General features: G+C 44.0%; 1 protein-coding gene across 1 annotated transcript in view; it reads left to right on the forward strand.

Annotated features, from left to right (window-relative positions):
• Positions 1-21077, forward strand: part of DOCK2 (dedicator of cytokinesis 2) — a 462975-nt gene that overhangs the window by 76753 nt on the left and 365145 nt on the right. Inside the window, exons 17-22 of the mRNA XM_018065716.1 lie at positions 52-155; positions 2126-2309; positions 2430-2527; positions 5137-5226; positions 6286-6386; positions 7187-7321. Of these exons, the coding sequence (XP_017921205.1) occupies positions 52-155; positions 2126-2309; positions 2430-2527; positions 5137-5226; positions 6286-6386; positions 7187-7321 (712 nt within the window). The remainder of the gene's footprint in view (positions 1-51; positions 156-2125; positions 2310-2429; positions 2528-5136; positions 5227-6285; positions 6387-7186; positions 7322-21077) is intronic.

Below are 21077 nucleotides of genomic sequence, written 5' to 3' on the forward strand. Positions count from 1 at the left end.
GAGTGGCCCAGGTATCGTTTTCTTTCCTAACCTCAAAGATGCCACTTTTAGCTAAAGACAAAGGAGAAAAAAACTTCGCCATGTCGTATGTGAAGCTGATGAAGGAAGATGGGACCACTCTGCACGATGGATGCCACGACTTGGTTGTCCTAAAGGTACCACGTCTCTGTGCTGTGCTCAGCTGTGTTCAACCCTTTGTGACCCCATGAACTGTAGCCCGCCAGGTTCCTCTGTCCGTGGGGTTTTTCAGGCAAGAATATTGGCGTGTGGGTCGCCATCTCCTCTTCCAGGGGATATTTCCCACCCAGGGACCAAACCAGTGTCTCCTGCGTCTCCTGCATTGTAGCGGATTCGTCACTTGCTGAGCCATCAGGGAAGCCCAAGAGCTGAGATTAACTCTGCAGCGAGGAGCCTATAGGAAGTGAGGGGGATATGGCAGGATTGCTTGGTAAATGAGAGCAGGGACCCCAGTGACACGCATCAGGGCTCTCCAGTGTGAGACCTGGTACAGAGTCTGGACTTCTCTGGGCCTGCGTGTCCTCATCTGTGAGCCTTCAGTGAGTGAGTGTGAGAATCCACAAGAGTTATTCCATGTAAATGTGACAGTGATGGGCACATGGAACTCAGTAAGTGGAAGGTTGTCGCACACAGAGTGGGCTTGGATTCTGTGAGATGCCTGTGGGATGTTCAGAAGACCAGCAAGAACTATATTTGAGAGACTCATTCATCACTGTAGTGAACGGAAAAGCATATTAGCATTTAGGGTTCTGATCCTGCTGTTGACTAACTTGGAGTCATCCTATGTGTCTTCCTGAGACGTGTTTTCTTTTTCAAACGGTGATGGTCATATTTATGACCACAAGATGGCCCGTGCAGAAGGACCGTGCAGGAGAGTGTAGCTGTCCGCTGTGTTCTTCCTGCGTTATGAGACTTGCGCTGTTCTCGAGAAGTGGGGGGTGTCTTCCTGGTCGTGCGTGCTTCCCCACAACCCCGTGCATGACAGTGGCGTGCCTCTGCTGGCACCTGGCTGGAGGCAGAGGGTGTGGCTGTGGAGCAGTGCGAGGCCAAGTGGTCAATACAAAGATCACACTCTTGCCCTTGACTTTCTCAGCCTTGAAGGCTGGGGTTGCCCTTTTTCTCTGGTCTGGACAGCAAAGACAGCCTCATCAAATTCATCACATGCTACCCTTCTCTGAGTCTCTGTGAGTTTTCCAGAATACTCCTTTTTTTCCTTCTGTGCAGCCTGTTTTCTCATTCATGATGCATCCAGGTAGTTCTTGGCTTAAAAGCCATTCTTCCTCAATAGATTTACAGTTCCATGTGCAGTCAGTTTTCAATTTAGTCACCTTCCTAAAGCCTCGGCCTCCTCATCTGTAAACTGGAGATGATAACAGTATCCGCATCAGTAATAGCTGCTGTGGTGCTTGAATGATGTTCGCTGAAGCATCACAAGCACTTTGTGCAGCAGCTGGTGGAGAGTAAGGGCTCAGTACTTGTTGCCTGCTGTAACGCCTATCTCTAGTCATTCATGGCAGCATGCCGAGGGACTTATGTGTCTGTCATTTCGCTAAGTGTTCTGTATGCATTATGCCACCTAGTCCACTCAGAATTTCTAGAATTTGCTATGAAGCATAGGCAATATGCTTCATAATCAGTTTAATCAGGAGAAAAATGAGTCACAGACAGACAAAGGAATATATTCACAATAACATAGGCTTGTGAACAGGGTCTAAATCCCTTCACTTTCAGAATCCAGTGCCTTTCCCTCTTTAATCTGATTCCTTATCCCACTGGTGGGCTTGTTCATGTTAAGATCTTATGAAACTTAGAATAAACTAAAATAAGCTATTTGGGAATCTTCAGTTCCCTCTGTGCCATTAATGAAGTCTACAGAGCCTTCAAATACGTGAATGTTCAACCCGTTTCCCATCAATGTAACCTTGGCTTCTCACCTGCTTTGTGGAAAAATAGTCCTACCTTGCCAGCGGACGTGCATCGCTCCTCTGATCATGTTCCTCGCTGTTTCTGACTCTCCCTGCCTACAGTGTGTAATCCTGCCTTGCAAACTCTGTGTAGCACTGGGTGTGTACTTCGGCTGGGGAAGTAACTAGAGTGTTGTTTCCAGGGAGACAGCAAGAAAATGGAGGATGCCAGCTCTTACCTGACTCTTCCTTCTTACCGACACCACGTGGAGAACAAGGGGGCCACCTTGAGTCGAAGCTCCAGCAGCGCTGGGGGGCTCTCTGTCAGCTCCCGGGACGTCTTCTGCATCGCCACGCTAGTGTGCTCCACAAAGCTCACCCAGAATGGTACGGAACCGCTGCGAGCTCTGCGCGCGCGCGCGGGTGTGTAGGCAGGCCCGGGGAGGTCCTGACGTGGGCAGTTTAGGCCAGTAAATAGTGATTCTGCTTGTCTGGACTCTGTTTTAGTGGGCTTGCTGGGTTTGCTTAAGTGGCGTATGAAACCACAACTGCTCCAGGAGAATTTAGAAAAATTGAAGATTGTTGACGGAGAAGAAGTGGTAAAGGTAAGTGGGACTTCATTTTGCCTGTTTTCATCCACCAGGGACAGACCTTTAACTCATGAGCGGTTTCGGGGAAGAGAGAAAGTGTTCAGGGAGACAGGAGAGATTTTCTTCTGACAATGGGAGACAGTGTCCCAAGTTGTCATCAGAAGCCTTTATTGATAAAGCTAGGGGATGCTGTGGTTCAGTGATGCTGAATGTTGAGCAGGAGAAAAGCATGGCTGTGCTCAGTCTCTGGAAATAGATCAACATTGGTCTAGATCCCAGCTCGAACACTAGCCAACTTCATGTGGTAGTATTATCAATATGACGCATTTGGCAGAGTTGCTATGAGCTTTCAAGATGAAAAATATTTAAAAATTACTCAGCAGATCTCTTACACATAATGTACAATAATTGAACTAAAGCTTATGAAACATACAAGGTTAAACAAGGAGTAAATATTTACTTTTGTTGTTATAAGTTGCTGTAGTAGTGTGATCTCTCGGTATTATCTACATGTTGCTATTAGAAACAAAAAGTATTCTTGTTTCCACTTCTTTGAGAAAGTTATGTGTTGAACATGAGAAAAGGGAAGATATCAGTGCTCACGTTTTAAGTGAAACAAGCGGAAAGCAATGCAGATATCAGATGTTTTGCTGTGTCCACATGGTAGTGGAGAATATAGTGTCTGAAGTACTAACCTAATTAAAGCAACCCTCTCTCCAGCATTATGAAGTGGGAAAAGTGTTTCCTGGTGATCTTGTTTCTCTCAGGAACTCGGTACAGCTGGAATCTCTGAGACTGAACGTCTTTATGTAGTAGCTCTGTGTTTTGACTGTAGGAAATTTTGACACGTTAGGGGGAGTATATTGACATATACTCTACGTATCTTAAGAGTACAGAGCACTTATCTTAAAAGTACAGTTCAGTGTATTTTTACACATGTACATAACTGCAGAGGAACCAGAGATCAAATTGCCACCATCTACTGGATCATAGAAAAAGAAAGAGAATTCCAGAAAAACTGCTTCTGCTATTTCTGCTTCAGTGACTATGCTAAAACCTTTGACTGTGTGGATCACAACAAACTGGAAAATTCAAACTATAGAAAAGAGACGGGAATATCAGACCACCTTGCCTGCCTCCTGAGAAACCTGTATGCAGGTCAAGAAGCAACAGTTGGAACTGGACGTGGAAGAGTAGACAGGTTCAAAATTGAGAAAGGAGTACGTCAAGGCTGTATATTGTCACCCTGCTTATTTAACTTATATGCAGAGCACATCATGCGAAATGTCTGGCTGGATGAAGCACAAGCTGGAATCAAGATTGCCAGGAGAAATATCAGTAACCTCAGATATGCAGATGACACCACCCTTATGGGAGCAAGTGAAGAAGAACTAAAGAGCCTCTTGATAAAAGTGAAAGAGGAGAGTGAAAAAGCTGGCTTTAAACTCAACATTCAAAAAACGAAGATCATGGCATCTGGTCCCATCATTTCATGGCAAATAAATGAGGAAACAGTGGAAACAGTGACAGACTTTATTTTTTGGGACTCCAAAATCACTGCAGATGGTGACTGCAGCCATGAAATTAAAAGACCCTTACTCTTTGGAAGAAAAGTTATGACCAACCTAGATAGCATATTCAAAAGCAGGGACATTACTTTGCTAACAAAAGTCCATCTAGTCAAAGCTATGGTTTTTCCAGTGGTCATGTATGGATGTGAGAGTTGGACTATAAAGAAAGCTGAGCTCCAAAGAATTGATGCTTTTGAACTGTGGTGTTGGAGAAGACTCTTGGACTGCAAGGAGATCCAACCACTCAGTCCTAAAGGGAATCAATCCTGACTATTCATTAGAAGGACTGATGCTGAAGCTGAAGCTACAATCCTTTCACCACATGATGTGAAGAATTGAATCATTAGAAAAGACCCTGATGCTGGGAAAGATTGAAAGCAGGAGGAGCAGGGGACGACAGAGGATGAGATGGTTGGATGCCAACCCTGACTCAATTGCCATGAGTTTGAATAAGCCCTGGGTAATGGTGAAGGACAGGGAAGCCTGGCGTGCTGCAGTCCACGGGGTCGCAACGTATCCCACACGACTGAGCGACTGAATAGCAACAGCAGCCCAGCTGTGTTCCCACCACCTAGATCAACAGACAGTCCATTCGTATCAGTGCAGTAGATTCTCCCTTACCCCTTCTTAGTCAGCAACCCATTCAAGGGTAACCACTAAGCTACCAAGCTTACCACCATCATCACAGATGGGTTTTTGCCTGTTATTGAATTTCATAAAAATAGAGTGAGGATAAACATACATTTTGTGTCTTGACTCATCTTACTCTGTACAATGCTCATAAGAGTCATGGTCACCTTTCTACATAGAAGCAGTTTGCTCACTTTCATTGCTGCGACATGGTCTGTAATACCTGAGTACCACCCTGTACTTATCTACTTTGCTGAAGATGGACAACTGGCTTGCTCCAGTTTCTGGCTCTTGTGAGGAGCGGACCTGGCCCTCCTGAACATGGCACACGGTGTGTGCCTTCATTCTCTTGGGTGAACACAGAGGGGTGGGACTTGCGCATCACCTGACTCTTTCTTACGAGACCTCTGTTATTTTGCCCAGTTTCTCCAGGATACTCTGGATGCACTCTTCAACATCATGATGGAGCATTCTCAAAGTGATGAGTATGACATCCTCGTCTTTGATGCTTTGGTAAGAGAGAGGGGCCAGTGTTTTGTGACATTAGGCATTAACATAGTGTCTCACTGTGAGAACATGAAGAACTTAAGCCCCACGTGGACTTTTCCATGAATTTTTTTGGAGGCATTGTAACTTTCAGTGACCAGGCCAATAAAGGAGTTCCTGTTTCCTTTGTTAGTTTTGAGTTGATTCGAAAGCATGGGCAGAAGGATTAAAATGGGAGTGTTCAAATGTTGATGGTGGTTTGGCCCTGGTTGAAAGTACATGAAGCTGAATATCATGAATATTCGCTTGGGCTGTCCATGAATTCTGGGAGCGAATCCTTGGTCGGGTTGTAAAGCACCCCAAATGTTTCCTAACTCTTTTACTTTCTTCCTCCTCATTGTCTCCAGTTTAGCAGTCAGTACACTCCTCTGCCCATCTGGACCATCTTTCAGTGGGTGGTACACCATTCAGATCTGTCTTCTTACCGTCTTTTGAAATGGTCTTTGCCTCTTCTTGCTGTCCCAGCTCCCATCTTTTCAGTGTCATATCAAAATAAACATAAGAAACATCCACATTGAGATGTCAGTGACCAGCAGAGCATGAAGGTGTCAGCCCTTTGTGTCAGTGACATTTACATTTTTAAAGGACTGACTTGGAGACAGTTGTGACTTAGTCCATTGCTTCCCAAGAGGGCTTCCTATAAAGCTAGCCTTAAGGAGAAATGTTTCCTGAAGAACACTCACTTGAGAACTCGGGGAAGTGCTGAACCTTGCCCAACCCTCTTCGAGATTTACAGTGCACAAAAGCATGTAGAAGGCTCTGATAAGTCCTGCAATAAAGAAGGTAGTCTAAGGTTGATAACTTGAGATTTCTCAAACTCCTCTGGCTGTGAAACCCTTTTATCTTACAAAACCCTTCATGAAACACTTTTTAGAAGAGATGTCACCATAATGTAAAGGACTGAAGATACGTTAGTGAACTAATTCCTGGGCAAAAGAACTTGATAGGGATTTCGTTGTACTATGTGACGATGACTTCCTGTCCTGGGTCTGCCCCCAAACACTGACTCCTTGCCTCTTTCTGAAGATCTACATAATAGGTCTCATTGCTGACCGGAAGTTCCAGCATTTCAACACCGTCCTGGAGGCTTACATCCAACAGCATTTCAGTGCTACCCTAGCTTACAAGTAAGTAACTGCGAACCCTCTACTTGCCCTGTCAGGGTGCCAAGGGCACAAGAAACTCGAGTAGTTTCTTTTTGTCACCACACTGTGTGAGTTCTGCATTTTCTGACAAAACCCCATCTGGCCTGTGTTATTTGGATTAAATAAAAATACGCAAACTCATAGGTTAGCATGAATATTTTATGGTGACAGACGTACATGGCAATGTTTGCTCATTCAGTCATTCATTCAGTTAGTCAGCTACCATTCACTGAACAGCTGTTTGTGGTAGTCAAGGCTAGAGACAAGAAAGTGTACATGACAGGTGGCTCAGTATTGCTGATGTATAGAGGGCTGAGGGCTAGAGGTCAGAGATGATGCTGGAAAAGGTGAAGGAGCCTGGAGAAGCAGGCCACGTAGTTCAGAGTCTACCCTGCTGGTAATAAAGAAAATTCCCAAGCAAAGGAGCTCCATGATATTAAAAGAACATTTTCTGTGGGAAGAAAAAACTGAAAAGAACATCATAACCACCACCATCCCCACTCACAACTTCATTGGGGCTGGTTTTCCCAGTGAAAAGATTTTTTTTTTCCATTGGTTTTTTTTCTTTGCTGGCTTTTTATGGGCAGGAAATACTTATTCATTCCCTGTATTAAATGTATATTTTTAAGCAGAGTTATTTTTATGATGTAAATGAGTGAGTGAGCTTGGCTGTACTACCACCTTTAACCTTTGATTGAATGCCTTGTAATTTACTAAGCAAACTAATTACCATGCTGTGGGTTGAAAAGAGATGTATTTTGAAAATATAATCCCTTATTCAGGAAATTGATGACGGTGCTGAAGACTTACTTGGACACCTCCAGCAGAGGAGAGCAATGTGAACCAATCCTAAGAACACTGAAAGCTTTGGAATATGTATTCAAGTTCATTGTTCGGTCGAGGACATTATTTTCACAGTGAGTGTTTGTTCTGTAAGATTGATTGACTAGCTCTGCAGTTCCTCTGGGACACAACAGTATTTGTGCCATTGGAGAAACTCTTTCACGAAATTACAGCCAGCCATTGATTAAAAACAACTTAAAAATCCAACTTAGAGATTTATGAATAGGTGATAATTGTTCCAAGTTCATTTGGAGAGGGAAAAAAAAAAAAGAGAGAGAGAGAAATCATGTGTTGAAGAGTTATGTTTCCTCCAGTGAATATGATTTGTGATTTGAGGCTCTTCTGCATTTCACCTAACATTCTTCATTTGATCTGAGATATGATGAAAGCTTTCCAGGAATCTATATTCCATGGGGATAGGGAGGCAGAACTCAGAAAATCTGACATTTATTTGGCTCTAGAAGGATGTGAGCTGTTATTTGCAGTTGACCTGCCTGTCTGTGAAATCCTAGTGGCCAAAAAGGGAGCTGACATGGTAGAGCACCTAAGAGGTTTGATATGTGATGGTCAGTACCACAGAGGTTAGCTGCCCTTTTAAAAGACTTTAAAGATGGAGTCATTCCAACGCGACCTGAAAAATAACAATTTATGTTCATACTAGCTACAAGGCAGAGTTAGGCAGGGGGGTTGGTTGTGTGTATGACCAAGTTGGCTGTGTGTTATGGGAAATAAGAAGTAGCGTACAGGAAACGTACTGTCTGGATTCTTACCAAGCTGACTCAGGGGGAAACAGAATTTTGTTTTATTTTGCACTATTGAAAATGTCAGGGGTGGTTGGCCTTAGGTATGGCTGGATCCAGATGCTTGGTGCCATTCAGCTGGTCTTTGTCTCTCTAGATCTTGGCTCTGCTTTCCTTTTGTTGTTCGCCTTCTGAGGCAAGTTGTCTGATGTGGAAGCTTCCAGAACCTCAGATTCATGTTCTACTAGCTTAAGCAATTCTAGGTTCCCTGTTGTTATACCAAAATCCTATGCCAAGAACTACCTGGTCATGTGCTAAGATCTTAAATAGTGTGACCATGGGAATGAATACATAGATTGTGCACTTGTGGTCTCATGTCCACCTCTGGAGCCATGGGTCATGTCAACAAATTACGGTATGAACTTGTTTACTTGGAGGATGGTGTCCCCCCAAGTAGAAGTCTGTAACTCAACATTTTGATGAAGACTCTGGAAGCTTCATACTCAAAGTCTGCTGAAATGGGTAATCATTTGAGATTCTCCTTTTTAGGAGAATTCTTTGATATTTCAGTTGGTGAATAGAAAGAGATGAGTGTTTTAAACCATGTCACAAAGCATATGTAACTTAGGCTATTTTAAAATTCAAGGATCTGTTTCAATTCCTCTATTTTGTCGGATAGTCAAGGTGAAGATCGTGTATTGAAGTCTAAGGGGTATTCTTCCAAATTCAAGAGATACTTGTCAATTATTTGAAAAACAGCAGGGGACAATTGTGAGTCTTGGAAGTGTTCAAGGATTCAAATATTGTAATTCCAGATTAGGCCATGATATCTTATCCCATCTCCAAGTGAGAACTTTAGATCTAACAAGAACGTTTTTTTCGTGTGTCATATCTTATGCCTCAGTTTGTCCTTTTGATTTCTGTCTTTCTGTCCCTCCCTCCCTCCCTCCCTCCCTCCCTCCCTCCCTCCCTCCCTCCTTCCCTCCCTCCCTCCTTCCTTGTCTTACCTCTCTTAGTCTTTGTCTGTTTCTTCCAGTGGAACACAGGACATTTGTACATTTGCTTTGCTCTTTTCTACCTGAAGGTCTCTCATCTTGCAAAGGCCCCAGATCTTCATTCAGTACAAATTGGAACTTCATTCAGTGCTATTGGAACTCTAAGTGATTTTTGGCTTCTTAAGAAGAGGGATAATCTGTTATTCTCTGCTGTACTCTCAGCATAGAATATATAGAACATAATTGATAACTCAAAAAATGTCTGTTGGATGAAGCGCATTTTGGGGACTAGGAGATGTCTTTAAGGTGACCCAGACATAATCTTGAATCTTTTCTCATGAACAGAAATATAGGCTGACCTGGGACCTCATGCTGAGGTAAGGTAGGTGTTACTCATTCTAGACTCTTTCATGATGAATTCTCTTCAGCAGAGCCTCAAGGACATTGGGAAGTAACGGTGGTATTTCTGCAAACTAAGAGGACATTTTATGTCCGAGTGGTAGATAGCTCTTTCAGTGCTTTGAGATTTCTAAGCCAGCTGGTAGAAAATCGTTAATATAATTATTGCTCTCGGAGCTTATTGTGTCTGGTGTTGTGTTTCTGTTTCCTGTTGTTCCTTTGTCTTCTCTCCTCATGTGCACAGTTACAGCTGATCCATTAGTTGTTCCTTCCATCTTTTCTTTGTGAATACTACACACGAGCCTTTACGGGGGCTAGGGATTTTCCTGTGTCACTATGCAGTTGGCAGTTGGGTAAGAGAGGAAGAAAACTTGTTGAGAAGGACCAGAATTTTTAAAAGGACTGTTCATTTCTAGCACATCAGTTCAGTTCAGTTGCTTAGTCATGTCTGACTCTTTGTGACCCCATGGACTGCAGCACGCCAGGCTTTCCTGTCCATCACCAACTCCTGGAGTTTGCTCAAACTCAGGTCCATCAAGTCAATGATGCCATCCAACCATCTCATCCTCTGTTATCCCCTTTTCCTCCTCCTTCAGTCTCTTCCATCATCAGGATCTTGTCCAGTGAGTCAGCTCTTCACGTCAGGTGGCCACAGTGTCGGAGCTTCACCTTCAGTGTCAGCCAAAGAAAGTGCTCTCCTGTCCGCTCTTCTTGTGCCACTGGCTCCTGAGTCAAAGTCTGGGTGGGTGTCTCTGGGGCACACCTGCACCACAGTTACAGCGGAGCGGGTCTGAGCTTCTGTCAGAGGGGAAATGCAGAGAATTCTAAATTGTAGGCGATGTGTCCAGAAATGCTGAGCGGCCAGAAACATGACCAATATCCATTGGGCTTTTCTTGAACAACTGACACCCTGGGAGGTATAGTGTATAGTGGGGAATACTCAGAAGGAGCCGAAGTGATTCTGTTCTGGGTGTTGACTTTCTCCACAAAACCCCTTGCGGTGACTTTTATCCTGAAGCTCAGCCAGCCAGCTGAGCAGATCCCCAGGGTTTCTGAGTCTGTGGAATTAGAGTCTGCAGTAGCCTGCGCTTCCCTTATCCACATGGTGGACATTCCCGTAAGAGTACCCCTTCCTGTGGCCAGGCACATGAAACAGACTGCAGAGTTCCTATAAGCCTGACTTCTCAAACAAGAGAAGATGAGAGCCCAGGTCTGCAACAGCATTGGCGTCCGCATGTCTGTGCTGCTTGGGAAGCCTGGCCCTGCTGTAGGCTGGAGTGCAGGGGTTGCTGTGGGATGTGGCTCTGCTCACTGTGTCTTGGGCAGCATCGGCTCAGTGACGGGCAGTGCTTACTCTGCACACTTCCGTCCCCATAAGCACCTGCCTTAGTGAGTGACCCGGGCTCTCTGAGCCTCAGTTTCCTCATTTGTGAATGAGGATAAACCAGCTTTATCCTAGTGTTCTGATGGTGAAGTGAGATTATATGCACAAAGTTTCTCTGTACTATCTGATATTTATTCCACAAGCAAAATAAATCTGTTAGCTGTTATTATGTTCTCACCTAGTAGAGACAGAAAGGGGTCTTGTTTCAAACACTCAAAATTAAAGTAGAAAGTAAAAGTTTTGTGTCTTGATTCATGCTCAGAGTTTGATTCACTGTTCATGCTGTACGACCCCCTTCTTGCTCTGTAATTTTTAGGAAGAGGGACACGTTTACCAGGCGTCAGTGCTTTCTGAGGCCCTCGGTGGAGGGAGTATTTACAGCCCCGTGAATTCAGCTGGGCCTCTTGCTGGCCCTTGCATGGCCCCTGCTGTGCCTGCGCGTCCCACTTGCCTCATGTGTATGGTCAGGCCCCTTGGCCCAAGCAGCCGTGTGCCCAGCTCTCTCTGTTCCTTGCCTGCTCTACTAGTCTTTTCAGACCTGCTTAGTTCTTGCTTCCTTCTCCTCCTCCTTTTAGCCCTCTCCGGAGGGCTGCTGTTCCATCACATGCTTCTCCACCACGCTCATCCACACCCTTGGCTCGGGAGGCGGTCAGCTCTGGGCTTAAAGGCACCATCTCCGGAGCTAGGCTGCTTGGGTTTGAATTCTGCATTTGAATCCTACCACTACCGATTACTAAGGTTTATGACTTTCGACAGATTACTTAATCTGCCCGAAGCTCAGTTTCCTTGTGTATAAAACAGGCATGCACTGAACAAGCAACAAACCTTTCAGGGTGGTTGTGCAAACGGATGAACTGATGGGCGTCTGGCAGCTGGACAGAGTCTGTTGCTTAGCAAGTACCCCCAGCTCTGATTCCCTGCTTGGTGCACTTCACCCATTACTTCCATCAGCCTGCACACACATGCTCATCTCCTGACTTCATCTCCTTCTCTCACTCCATGAGAGGCCTCACAGGCCTCCCTGCTGTGCCTCAAGCTCCCACTGCAGGGCCTTTGCACCCTTCCCCAGACACCCACTGCTCACCCCCTGGCCTCTCTTACAGCTTTATTCAACGCCTCCTCACTCCTCTGTGTCTGATGGCGCCCACTGCCCCTGGCACTCTTGATTGCCCTCCCGTTCACTCTGCTTTTTGTCAGTTTTCCTCCTCGTGGAACCGATCACATGTTATAAGTTACAACTTCCTAGCCCTTCTAGAGCGTCAGCTCCATGAGTCTGATTATTTTGTTCTAAGCACTGTTTTGTTCTCAAGCACTGAGAACAGCACCCAGCACATAGTAGGTATGCTCAGTTGCTCAGTCATGTCCGGCTCTTGGCGACCCCATGGACTGTAGCCCGCCAAGCTCCTCTGTCTCCAGGCAAGAGTGCTGGAGTGGGTTACCATGCCCTCTTCCAGGGGCTCTTCTCAAGCCAGGGATCGAACCCATGACTCCGTGCCTCCTGCATTGGCAGGTAGATTCTTTACCACTAGTGCCACCTGGGAGGCCCCACATAAGAGGCACTCCTTCAGTAAGAAAAGGGACAGCACATCTATCCCCCTTTCACAAATGAGGACACTGAGGCTCGATTCAAGCTCAAAGGTCACACAGCCAAGGGTCAGTAGGGCAAGCTTCACATTCCACCTCTTCTGAATAAGCAGATTCAAGAGCTGGAACTGGACCACGCGAGTGTGAGTGGGGCTGGCCAGGAGGAGCTGTCCTGAGAGGGAGCAGCTCTGGCTGGAAGGGTCAGCTGCTACGAGCTGCTGGGGCTGCTGAGAGACGCAAGGCTGTGTGGGTGTAAGTGCTATCATCCACCCCTAAGCACAGCAGGGCTTCAGTGAAGACAGTGATGACTTGGAGCAGGAGTTTTCAGGAAGGGGGTCCCCCCAGCATGGTGAAGCTGCCCCTGCTACCCTTGCTTTGTCTGCACGATCTCCTAAGAATGAAGGAAAGCTGTCGTGGGGCTGGCCCAGCCGAGCTCACATACTTGGGAAACAAGTCAGGGATAGAGGAGTGCCCTGAGCATCCTCATGGGAGCAGCAGGGTCTCCAGGGGTCTCCCTGCTCCCCCGCCCTCCCCTGTCCTGGGAAGGCACCGTGCTGTTCATCTGCACCAGGGCTGCTCCATTAACACAGGCTGGGAGGAGCACAGCTCCCACCTCGAGCAGACGCCCGCCAGCCGGGCTGTGTGGCGTCCCTGTCCTCTCTCTAATTGCCTGCAGCAGCAGATGACTCCATGCTCCCCGATGCCCGCTTTTGCCTGTTTATTTTGCATCTTGCTTTATTCTTCCTGTCCTGGCCTCCCCCTCCCCTCCCCCGCCTCCACCTCATCTTTCCACCAGTTCAATTTCTTCTTATGTAAATATTATATACTAGCCTATCCTTCAGGTCATGAATATGTTAGGCAGCAAGGCTGTACGCATAAAGCTCAGGCATGCCCAGTGTAGCCTGCAGTCAGAGAGAATACATAAGCCTCTGCCTTTTTAAACAAATATGAATTTAACTCGAAGGTACCTGCCAGTGTGATTTGTTTTCATTGTTCACATATGAATAAATATTAAAATGTAAGCATCTGTTTATGTTGAGGATGGGTCGGCATGCTGGTCATATTGCTATTCCTGTTTCTCTTGCATGTAATTTGTTTGCATATTAATGCCATTTTTTCCTGTGTGAGCCTTGGTTTTCAGCTTTGAATATAATTTCACTTTTTGATGACAGTAATGGCTCAGTAAACTTCACAATTGCAGTTAAAGGAATTATTTTATGATAACATTAACTTGGCATCAGATCAGAATGGAGAAAACTGTCATCAAACGGATATCATCAAGAGGTTACTTTTCTTTAATTTATTATCTATTTAATGAGTTTCTGCAGGGCAGAGGGGAGGTAACAGCCTGTTTCTTACAAACATATGTGAAAGCACTTTGAAAATCGTTAAGTAAATTGTCCTTATTATAACATGAAATTGCACGTATACATGCACTTTAAAACAGCTTTCTTTCTCCTTTGTATATGGAGATATTGATAAACTTTTATTGAGCACCTATTATGTGCTAAGGACTTTGTTAAGTGTGGGGAATTCTTAAATTAATGTCAGACTTCCTCATGTAGTGGCAGTTCAGTGGGCAAGACAGACATGCATGCCAGCAATCACATGCCAGCATGCCTGGAATAAGCAATGAGATATGATTCAGCAGAAGCCTGCAAATGGTTCCTGGGGGCAGACAGGTTTGAATGACAGACTCCGCCTCAGGAGGATCTGTCCTTCTCAGAGGAAGTGATCTTTTAAACTAGCCATTGAAAGGCATTTATGAATTCTGCCCATGGAAGAAAGGAGAACCAAAAACTCCAAGTAGAAGGAACAACATATGGTGCAGAACCTAGGCTGAGGACCCTTTATAGAGCCTCTCCTCTGTGTGTGGCCCTGTATCCTTCTTCACTGTACCTCACTGAATACCCACGACAGTCCTGCCCAGGGTCAGTATTGTTAGTTTTATATTCACTTTACAGAGAGGGAAATTGAGGCCCAGAGAGGCACAGAAAGTGACTCTAGGTCACGCAGTTAGACGTCGGCAGGGAGGGATCTGACATCAAAGTCTCAGTTCTTTATTTTATCCTGTGCCCACCAATGAGCAGCACTTTTGTGTAACCGTGGCTAGTGGGTGAGGCTGCGGTGGTGGAGGAGGGCGGATGTGTTTGAAGTGAGGAGTTGAAGCTAGATCGTGAAACACCTTGAAAGTCAGACCACGGAGTCTTGACGTCACCATCTGTGCTTGGGGTGTATTGGCATAGATGCTGCTCTCCTCAGAGCGCAGGGTGCTACCCCGGGGTGGGAGGGTACAGACTCATCTCCTGGGATCAGATGAAAATATTAAAGTTTCTTAATTTTGTCCTAAGATGAAGAAGTTAAACTGTATAACATTTGACTTAGAATAGTAGGTGGATATAAACAGGCATGTAAATCACACTCAAACATTTTTTCTCATAGGAACAGTTTTGGAAACTGCTGTTTATGGCAGTGGGGAGCCATCACAGTTCTAAAGCAGGGGGTTAACATGATTAGATTAATGTTTTAGAAAGATTAGTGCAGAAGTAAGGTTAGTACGAGGGCTTCCCTGGTGTCTCAGACAGTAAAGAATCTGCCTGCAATGTGGGAGACCTGCGTTTGATCCCTGGCTTGGGAAGATCCCTTGAAGGAGGGCATGGCAACACACTTCAGTATTCTTGCCTGGAGAATCCCAATGGACAGAGGAGCGTGGTGGGCTCCAGTCCACGGGGTTGCAAAGAGTCAGACACGACTGAACGACTAAGCACAGCACAGCACAAGGTTAGTGAGTGATGGAGGCGGGGAGGCAGGAGCTCAGCAATGAAGCTACTGTAATAACCCAGGTGAGAAGACTTGAACTGAGACAGTCACAGTGAGGCTGGAGAAGGAGGGAAGCAAGAAGGTAAGGGTTTACAGATGGCAGGATTGCCCAAACTAACTGAACATGTGAGTGAAATGGATGGAGGGGGACCATCAGCTGATCTGATGCTGCACTTTGTGCTCCGTTTTATCAGGCTTTGCTCATCAGCATGATGAGTGAAGGGAGGAGGGGGTGTAGGGGAGAAGACGATGTGTTTGGGGCATGTGAGACTGGTGGTATTTACTGGCATGGCCAGATGGAAATGCACAGCAGGCTGTTAGACACAGATTTGGAGTTCAGGGGCGTGGAGAATGGAGATACGGTTTTGGTAGAAATTGATCTCCTTTGGTGGAAAGAGGCATTTGAAGCTGTAGCACAAGGTGAGCAGTGCTGTAAAACTCAGATTGAAATGCAGTAGGTTAGCATATTGGAAGGATGATGAGGGGAGAGTCCTGGGGAAGGAGGATGAGGAAAGGAGACAGGAAGAATTGGCATTACAGGGAGGGGCCAGGAAAGGGAACATTTCCAGGAGGGTGTGTCAGTAGTATCAACCTTTACTGTGAGCTCCTGGGAACTGAAAACTGATGGGGAGCAAGGTATTTCACATTTAGGAGATCTTTGGTGAATCAGCCAAACCTCTCCCAGAGTTTAGCCTCTTTCCTAATATCCAGCCAGGAGGCCACTGTGGGCAGAGGGATCAGGCTTTGACTGATTTCCAGGCATCTGCATGTGAATCACTTACGCTGTGGGTTGCTCTTTGCCAGGGTATATTCCTGGACTGCCTTTCCCCCACCATCTCTCAGAAGCTGAGCCAGTTGCTTCCTATTTGTTTCCAATCTCACACTCTGGTTACAGCATAGGGTAAAATGCTGGTCTTATTTGCTTCCATTGTCCCTTGAAATGGTTTAATTTTGCAGAACAAGATGCTATAGATAGTTAAGGGAAAAAGCTTGCTGACAGAATCTTTGCCTTTGCACAAAAATAACTGTTTCTGTCAAATGCTAAGGTTGACAATTCCTCAGAGAATGACGGGTGGTAGATCAATTTACTGATAAACATGTAGGTTTGTGAAATGTGCTTGCAAATCCCTTGTAACTAAATATGAACATGCAATATAAGAAAGGGTCTAGTTTGCCAGAGGGGTGAAATTCACCAGGCTCACCTAATTGTTGGGGGTGCTGAACTGAGTCAAAGGACTCAATGTACTCTATGGTCTCTTTCAAATACACTTAAGGCAGGAATCACCCCAAGTAGAACTTGTTTCCTTAATAGGAAGTACTGAATAATAGTAAGATTGTATGGAAAAACTGGAACAAAATTTTGGCAAACCTAATATGTTACTCAGTTGTTTCTTATTGTGTCTTTGGGATGGATGGGAAGTTAAAAAGGACTTAGTTATGGGGTACATAAGATCACTTTCCTTCAGATCTCCAAACTAGTTCCTCTGTGTCTCAGATCTACTCACCTAACACAGCCAGGTGCAAAGACATTCGTTCAATTTAGTTGTATTTTTCATTCATTCAGTAAACATTTTTGAGTCTTAACTATTTGGAAGTTCTATGCTAGGATACTGTGGTAAATAAGACAGATGTAGCCCTGCCCCCATGCTTCCCTTGTATAATACCATGGGAGATAAAAAATAAATTAAAAAATAAACATCAAGTCACTGCCAACCATGATAAATGCTGGTAAGGAAATTAAATAAGTAGTCGAGATAGGTGGTCCGGCATCGCAGTAAATAATTCCAATAACTGCTTGTATATCGTGAGCCAGTGGCCTAACCTCTGTGACTTAGTTTCCTCATCTAAAATTGGGATTACTTCACAGTGCTATTGTGAGGATTCTGATGAAGTGACATTTACACTGAGATATGAAGGATGGGGATAGTCCAGCCACACAGGGATGGAAGGAAGAGTCCTTAAGGGAGGCAGAGTCTGAGCAAGTGAGCTTGGATGAGAAAGCACTTCAAAGAGTTGTCTTTTTCTTCCAGAAGGTTAGAGAAGACTTGGACGTCCAGGTGATGCCGTGGTAAAGAATCTGCCTGCCAGCGCAGGAGACGCAGGAGACGCGGGTGTGATCCCTGGGTGGGGTAGGCCCTCTGGAGTAGGAAGTGGCAACCCACTGCAATATTCTTGCCTGGAAAACTTCATGGACAGGGGTGCCTGGCAGGCTGCAGTCCACATGATGGCAAAGAGTCGGACAGAACTGAATGCACTCATGGGCACAGACGGAGAAGACTAGTGTGGCTGAAGCATTGAGAGCACAGGGGAGGTGACAGAAAGATTAGCTTGAAGGGAGAGGCAGAGCCTGCCTCGCAGAGTTCTTTCTCAGTGTATTACGAAGCCCTCGAAAGGTGTCTAACTGACGGTGCTCGCGTGGGGCAGCGTGCTCACGCTGGAGGGGGAGTGTCTCGTCATTGCACCCGTGTCCTGTGCCTCGTGAGGGGTTGGGGGCAGCTGCGTGGTCTAATGCTGAGGGGACACTGAGGCTGAGTGTAGAGCTGGCTGTAGACGGAGCTGTGACTGTTCAGTGCCACCTGAGTGACGAATTGCTAATCCCTGGGTTAATTAGTTACACAGCCCAGGAGGGGAGTAAAGGACTCTGAGTACCAGCAGAGTGCTTATTGTTCTACAAAGCATTTGTGTTTTCGATTATAGTAATTCCATACTTAAAGTTGAAACACGTGTGTTTCATAAACCCCCACAATCCTTTTTGGGTACCCCCTGTAAGATTCAACGACATAAACTACCCATATCTAGCTGGGTGAGGAAACACACAGCCTGTACAACCTCACTTTGAGTAATCCCTTCAGGTTTGTGTATTTGCTTCAGTATATCGTCTCTGCTAAGCGCTATTGTTCTACAATCATAACATTTACTATTTTTTTAACGTCATATTTGTTTTAAGAACCATGAATTATTGGTTGCAGTTTTGGACAAGTTTTTAAAAATCTATAGTCACCGCTCAACGATCTGTTAATGTAAGGGTCTAGAGACCCGTATTACCCTAGGTTGCAGATAGTGTCGGTCCTGATTTGAGCATCAGAGTGCACTATGCTGATATGCATTCTTGTCTATGGGTGAAATTGTCCTCAGAAGAACATTTTTCCAGATCACAGTTTGCTAAGCTAAATAGTATCATTAATTGTTATTTCCTGATTTCCTACCACGTGGGCATTCTGGAGGGAGGGCAGAGCTGCCAGTCTTGGGTACCTTAGGGGTGATAAAATGAAGAGCTTGTTCACAATCAAATGTATTTTGTGAACAAGCCGTAGATGGTAACATTCTTATGTCAACAGTTCAGAATATCCCAGGTAGCGTGAGCTTTTTATACTGCCTTTTATATTGCTAACCTCTCTCTCTTCCTTTCTCCCCTTGATGTTTATAGCATAGAACTCTTTTGTATCCCTTATACTTCTCAGACCCTTTGGAAGTCCTCAGTGCTCATTTTGGCCCAATCTTCTTTTAACTCAGCTCCCTCTCCCTAGATGACTGAATTCAAACCTATTTCTTCAGCTATCGAGTCTGTGCAGATCATGCAGAAATCCGGCTTGACCTCCTCACCAAGTTCCAGATCTGTGTATCTGATAGTTCACTCGATATATTTTGTATTTCAAAGGCAACCAAAGTTAGCATAGCCAGAACCTAGCTCATGACGTCCCTTCTTCTCACTGACCAAGTAGCTCAGCAGGTTGTTTGAGGTGGACACATGGGATTTTTTGACAGTTCTTGTTTTGTGGGCCTTCTCCCCCACATAACCTACAATCAAGTCCCAAACTTTTCCCCTCTTAAATGTCTCTCAGATTCATCCACATCTTTCCATCTTCACTACCAGCTTCCTATTTACAGCTCTCGTCACCTCACGCCTGGATCGCTGTGTTAGCGCACCCCAGTGATCTTGCTGCTTCCATCGGTGCCCTCGTAGAGTCTGCTGTTGAGCCCTTTGAATTTGCTAAGTAGACAATTACAGTATCTGTAAATATAGAAAGCTTTGTTTCTCTCTAATTCTTTTTCTCCTTATCTTACTGCCTTAGCTAGGTTTCTAGACCAATGTTGAATAAAAATGGTGATCTACATTATGTATTGGATTTAAAAAACAGATGCCTTTGATCAGTTTAAGGTAGTACCTTTCTATTATTAACTTGACAGTAATGTTCATCAATATTACATTTTATTGTGATTGCTGATGTTTTGAACTTATTTGTATCATTTTAGATGTACGTCTTCCTCAACACTCTGATTTTTCTGTCCTTTTTTCTTTCTTTCTTTTGAATTGTCTTCAATTTTCTCACTTGCTTTTCCCCTTTATTAGTTTGAAAGTTACACATTTTATATCTAATTCTACTAGTGGCTAGATATTCTATCATATATGTTTAACTTAATAAAAATCTGAAGGTAATATCTTCACAGTCGTCCTGAATAATAAAAGATTTTAAAAGACACTGCCACTTCCTTCTTAAATATTATGCTAGAACTGTGTGATACTTCAGTTTTGCCTTTTTTTTCTGGTAATTCCACAAATTAGACATTATTATTGTTTTAAGCAGTCAGTATTTATTCGTATGGTTTTACTAATAAAAGTTCGTCAACACTACTGTACTTTAACGTAAAAGTAGTTAAGTAGTTAAGTTAGTAATTTGCCTAAAAGTAGGCAAATTTCATGTTGTGTTTTCTTGTCACAGTGGAAATAGCTTATCACTTCTCCTGTCATCTTTGATCTTCCATATATGTTTTTCTTCTCCTTCAGGTAAATCTTTTATTATTAATCATAAGAAATTTTATTGGTAGGGTCTCTGATTTTATTCTGAAGCTTGGAAGGAAGATTCCCTGGACATAGACTTCCAGTTCTTTTCTCCACTGTGATTGCTGTAAGGATTATCTCTCAGTCTTGCTCTTGTTCCTTTATAGGCATTCTGTTGCTTTTCTCTCTGGTGGCCTTTAAGATCATCTCTTTTTCATTGGTATTCTGTATTTCTAAGTGTTATACTTCGGAATGAGTTTGTTTATACAGCTAGAAATTAGTTTTCCTGGATCTGGAGTTTGGTATTTTTAATACCAATTTTAAAGCATTTCTCATTCATCATTCTTTTAAATTTTTGTATTTTCCCCATATATCCCATTATCTCTCTGAAGTATCAGCTAATGTATGTTAGACTTCATATTCTCCATGTCTCATAAGCTCTCATATTTTCTATCTTTTTGGTTTTAGGGATTCATCCTGGTTAATTTCTTTGAACTTATTTTCCAGCCAGTTTTCCTCTTTAACAACATCTAATATACTGTTTGACTCATTGAATGAAATTTTTTATTTTAATCATTATATTATTTATTTTCAGAAATTCCTTAGGATTCTTATTCAAATATAATTTTTAAAGTATTTTTGTTTCTTGATCATATTTCAAGCATTCTTTCTACTTTTGAACATAGTAAATATGAGAGTTAATATTCTTTGTTGGATAATTCCAACAGGGAGAATGTTTGTGAGACTAATTGTGCTGTTTCTGTTTTGGGTGACCATGATTCCTTGTGCATTTTATTGTCATTATTATTTTTTAAAGATTTTCTTTGATGAAAACCATTTTAAAAGTCTTAATTGAGTTTGTTGCAATATTGCTTGTGTTTTCTTTCTTTCTTTATCTTTTTTCCTGATTTTATTTATTTATTCTTTAAATTGAAGGATCATTGCTTTACCGAATTGTGTTGGTTTCTGCCAAATATCAAAATAAACCAGCCATAGGTACACATATATCCCCTCCCTCTTGACCCTCTCTCCCATCTCCCTCCCATCCCACTCCTCTCGGTTGTTACAGAGCTCCTGTTTGAGTTCCTTGAGTCACACAGCAAATTCCCATTGGCTGTCTATTTTACT

This window comes from Capra hircus, chromosome 20 (genome assembly GCF_001704415.2).
Source record: "Capra hircus breed San Clemente chromosome 20, ASM170441v1, whole genome shotgun sequence".
Lineage (NCBI taxonomy): Eukaryota > Metazoa > Chordata > Mammalia > Artiodactyla > Bovidae > Capra > Capra hircus.